The sequence below is a fragment of the Corylus avellana genome, chromosome 10, assembly GCF_965113065.1.
Source record: "Corylus avellana chromosome 10, dhCorAvel1.hap1.2, whole genome shotgun sequence".
NCBI classification, from domain to species: Eukaryota; Viridiplantae; Streptophyta; class Magnoliopsida; order Fagales; family Betulaceae; genus Corylus; species Corylus avellana.
In genome coordinates this window covers 19,328,149-19,332,867 of record NC_142499.1, presented here as the reverse complement: position 1 = coordinate 19,332,867, position 4,719 = coordinate 19,328,149, and the positions used below count along the sequence as shown (strand labels likewise).

General features: G+C 34.5%; 1 protein-coding gene across 1 annotated transcript; it reads left to right on the top strand.

Moving 5' to 3' along the window:
• The first annotated feature begins 2,101 nt into the window (after positions 1-2,101).
• LOC132161707 (UDP-glycosyltransferase 83A1) lies at positions 2,102-4,432 on the top strand. The gene is made up of 3 exons (XM_059571882.2): positions 2,102-2,603; positions 2,684-3,265; positions 3,890-4,432. Exons 1-3 carry the CDS (start codon positions 2,180-2,182, stop codon positions 4,171-4,173), a joined length of 1,290 nt encoding a protein of 429 aa, XP_059427865.2. The 5' UTR covers positions 2,102-2,179; the 3' UTR covers positions 4,174-4,432.
• Positions 4,433-4,719: the final 287 nt, after the last annotated feature.

Here is a 4,719-nt window from a genome sequence, read left to right as displayed (position 1 = left end):
ACCCAGCCACCTACAGTGGCGCACGGCCAACCCCCATCCAGATCAAGGGTGGCCCAAAGGTGGCTGGGGGTGGCTCACTGGCCACCTCCTCTACCAATGGGGTGGCTATCGGTTGGCAGCCACCCCCCAAATTTTTTTTTTAATATATTTATTTATTTTTAATTAAGAATAACACGTATAATCATTCTATTGGTGATGACGTAATACTCAAGTATTTTGACGGAATTTGATTACATGGATTAAATTGTTATTTTGGCTTATCCTGATAATCTTTGAATTATTATCATTATTTTTTTATGCTACACAAATGAATTTTGAATTTATCACAACCATATCGACTGATTTTGCATTTATATATTTTTTAGTTTAAGTCATTTTTAACTGTTTTTTAGTTTTTTTTTTTTTTTTTTTTTTTTTTTTTTTTTTTTATTCACCTTTTATTTTATTAAATATATTTGTAAGTTTTTTTTTTTTTATTTTTAAATTTTAATATATTTATATTTTTTGTTTTAATTTTTATTGGGTTTTTAATTTTATTTTTTACTGAAACTGGGGTATTGATGCATTATATATATATATATATATATATATATATATATATATTTTAATTTTAAGGGTATTATATGTAATTTTTGTTTAAAAATTTAGGTTATTTGGGTCATTTCAAGTTTTTTTAACGCGGTTGACTAACAGAATGGGATTTTTGGGAAGTAAATGGTAATTTGATGTGGTCGGGTAGTAAATGTGGTAGTTCATGGGGGTATATCGACATAGCGTGGTAGTTCATGGGAAAAAAGGTAATTACCCTAATTTTTAATTTTTTTTTTAATTTTTATGTAGATTAATAATATAGAACCCTAAAAGGCTAGTGATATTAATGATAGCTCTTAATTCATCCCAATGACTAATCCTAACCATTCGAATTAGGATCCTCTCTATTTCATTTGAACTAGATAATCTTCAGTTAATTATAGTGGATGAGTATTTTTGTCTACTCAAAAAATAAAAAGGCAAAAATACCCATTTCACTATAACTAACTGGATATTATCGAGTTCATTTGAAATTGAGAGGATCCTCTTCCTAACCATCCATGATAGTAAACCAAAAAAGAGTCAAACACCCATAATCACAGTGAGTTGAATCTTCATGCATCTACTCAAAAAATTGGACAAGCTAAAAGGTAGGACGGCTTACTTACCAAATGTAGAATTAATAGGAAGCAAATAGACTAGCTAGGAGGGCTACAAGTAATCTTGGAAATTTATGTAAGTACATTACTTAATTATATGATTTCTACCAAAAAAAACGTAAAGGATGAAGATTTTTCACATATATATGCATGTTAACTAATCCTAACATATTATAATTCATGTCAATCCTAACCATTCATGATAACAAACTAAAAAGAGACAAATAGCCGTAATTACTTACGGCTTACGTACCAAATGTAGAAAAGTATAGCATGCCAATTTTTCTCCTTCAAGGATTTATGGCCACCTTTGACTTGTGAAAGGCAAGTCATAACCAACACAAGATAGAAGCCATCGCCACAAACTAACCCCATTCCAGCAGCAATTTTTTTTTTTTTTTTTTCCCTCAAAGCAAGATAATTAAGGGAAATTCTTCTTCTTCTTTTTTTTTTTTTTCCCTAATTAATTTATCAATTATGGACCGTCATATAAGTTTGTAAAAAAATTGTGGTACTCTAAGAACATGTTTGACATTGTGTTTGAAAAATATTGCTTTTAGTGGCCTAAATAGGTGTGCGTATGAGGGGATTAAAAGTGTGTTTAACACTTAAAAAGTCCATTTGAAGAAAAAAGTAACCGTTTGGTAAAAAAAATTGAAAGTGATTTTAAGGGTCAAAAAAGTCAAAAAAAAAGGGGCTAAAACGTACTTTTGGCAAAAGCTTAAAAATGAAGTTTTCGCCAAAAAATTATAACTTTTTTTTACTTAAAAGCTCTATTTTTCAAATACAATACCAAACACGCTTTTAAGGGCTGAAAAGTTAGTTGCAACCATTTGAATTACTCTCTTATGACAACCCTATAAATATTCGCAAGGAATTCAAAAGGCTCATACCAAACGAGAGACATGGCCGCCGGCACCGGCCATGTTCTGGTGCTACCATTTCCAACACAAAGCCACGTGAACTCCCTTCTGCGTTTCTCTCGAGAAATGGCAAAACATGGCCTCAAAATCACGTATGTAAACACGGAGATCATTCACAAGCGTGTGGTGAGTGCAATGCCCGACGGCGACGAGGGCAGCCTCTTGGATTCGAACATCAATCTCGTGTCTATCCCAGATGGCTTGGAAAGCGACGATGAAAGAAACGATCTGGGCAAGAGACTGGAAGCCTACTTGCGCACCATGCCAGCAAGGCTCGAGGAGCTCATACGAGGTATTGACGCATCAAACGGCGCCGACGATAACAACAACATTACATGTATTCTGGCCGATGGGTCGATGGGTTGGGCCGTGGAAGTCGCCAAAAAGATGGGAATTAGAGCCGCCATCTATTGGCCTACCGCCGCCGCTTGTCTCGCCTCGGTATGGAGCGTCCCAACGCTAATTGATGATGGGATTCTAGATGATGATGGTAAATATTTGCTAAATTCTGAAATATGTATGATTTATTTTTCATGATAATATGTCATTAATTTCTTTCGCCTTGCAAAGGATTCTCAACCGGAAAAGTAGAGCTGATTCATCTGTCGCCGGGCATTCCCGCCTTCGAAATGATACATCTTCCATGGGCCAAGATACCCGACCCGACCGCTCAGAAGGATTTATTTCATTACATCGCGCGAAGCACGGAAGCTTGCAAAGTAGCAGATTGGTCGCTTTGTAACACAGCTTACGAGCTTGAGCCTGCAACATTTGCTCTGTTTCCGAATCTCCTGCCCATTGGTCCGGTGCTGGGAAACGACCAAGCTGGGCAATTCCGGCGACATGACTCGTCTTGCCTCAACTGGCTCGATCAACAAGCAACTCGCTCGGTCGTATATATTTCCTTCGGTAGCTACGCAGCTTTGGACGCTAGCCAATTCCAAGAACTGGCTCTTGGACTTAAGCTCATCAATAGGCCTTTCCTTTGGGTGGTGGATCAAAGAAACATCGACAGGGCCAAGAATGCATTTCCAGATGAATCTCAAGGAGCTTCTACGAAGATTGTCGATTGGGCACCTCAAACGAAGGTCTTAGCTCACCCCGCCGTTGCTTGTTTTCTTAGCCACTGCGGCTGGAGTTCTGTCACAGAAGGTATTTTCAATTTAACAATTTTCATTTATTTTAAAAGCTTAAGTTTATAAAAGACATTAATTTAATTAGTTAATTTATATTATAATACATTTCCTTACGTTATGGGCCGGGCTTAAAATTTCACTTATATATGCTCATTATGTTTCAAAATTCTATCGATTATACTTTTAAAGTTTAAAAATTTGCAATGTCGAGTTGCCAAGTTTTGAGCTTTACAATGTCGTACTGTTTGATTTGAGGTTAAATCCGATTGTAAAAGAGTGAAATGTCCCTTATACTCTTATAATTTTATTTATTTTTTAGATTATCCTAGTTAAATAATTATTATTATTATTTTTTTTTTAAAAAAAAAAATTGCAAAAAAGGGTATTTAGAGAATTTTCACGTCCTTAGTTAGGATTCAACAAAAAATTCTAACGGACGGATGACGGTGCAAAGTTTTAAATTTAGCGACTAAATACTGCAAAATTTTAAACTATGAAAGTATGATTAAGAAAAAGTTGAAACGATACGGTTTGAACTGAATACTTTGTTCTGATACCATATTAATTTACTATTTATCTAAAAAAAAATTAAATTAATAAAAATAAATGAATTAAATAATTTAATTTATATTCTTACTAGGTATAAGCAATGGCGTGCCTTTTTTGTGCTGGCCTCAATTAGTTGACCAATTCCTCGACAAGAGCTATATTTGTGATGAGTGGAAGGTTGGACTGGGTTTTGAGATCGCTGAAAACGGCATCGTATTGCGGGAAGAAGTGGCGAGGAAGGTGGAGCAACTGCTTAGCAATGAAACTATAAGAGCAAGAGCGCAAGAGATTAAAGAAATCATATTGAAAAGTAGGGCAGAAGGTGGCCAGTCTTCAAAGAATTGCAACAACTTCATCAAATGGATCAAGGAATAGAGATGCCAGCTCTTTCTACTAATTGCTAGTAATTTAGTCGGTGATCAATTTCCTCACCCGTGGGTAATAATAAATCAGGAAATGAATAAAACTTGAATATATATATATATATATATATATATATATATATATATATAATCTACAATTATATGAATCTAAGCTTTAAAAGTACAATTATATATTTGTATTTTCACAAATTCTACATATAAAAATGCATGTCCCAAGAAGTGAACGATTCGAAGGGTCATGACTTCTAATACTGGCAGCAATTTTCTAGTTTGCCTCAAGTTTTTGAATTTTTTTTTTTTTTAAATTTTAGAAATAGTTGTGATTCTTGTGTTTGTTTCCTTTGCGACCTATTATATTGCATTGCATCAAAAGACCTTTTGAATTTAGGTTTTTTTAGGCAAAATGCAATGAAAACTATAGAAATATTGATGCAGCGTGGCGTAATGAATCATAAAGACAACAATCTAACCAAGAATTACAACTTCCTCCCCACCAGCTCTTTCTATCACTCTCTGCAGAGACTCAAAGTCAATTGAA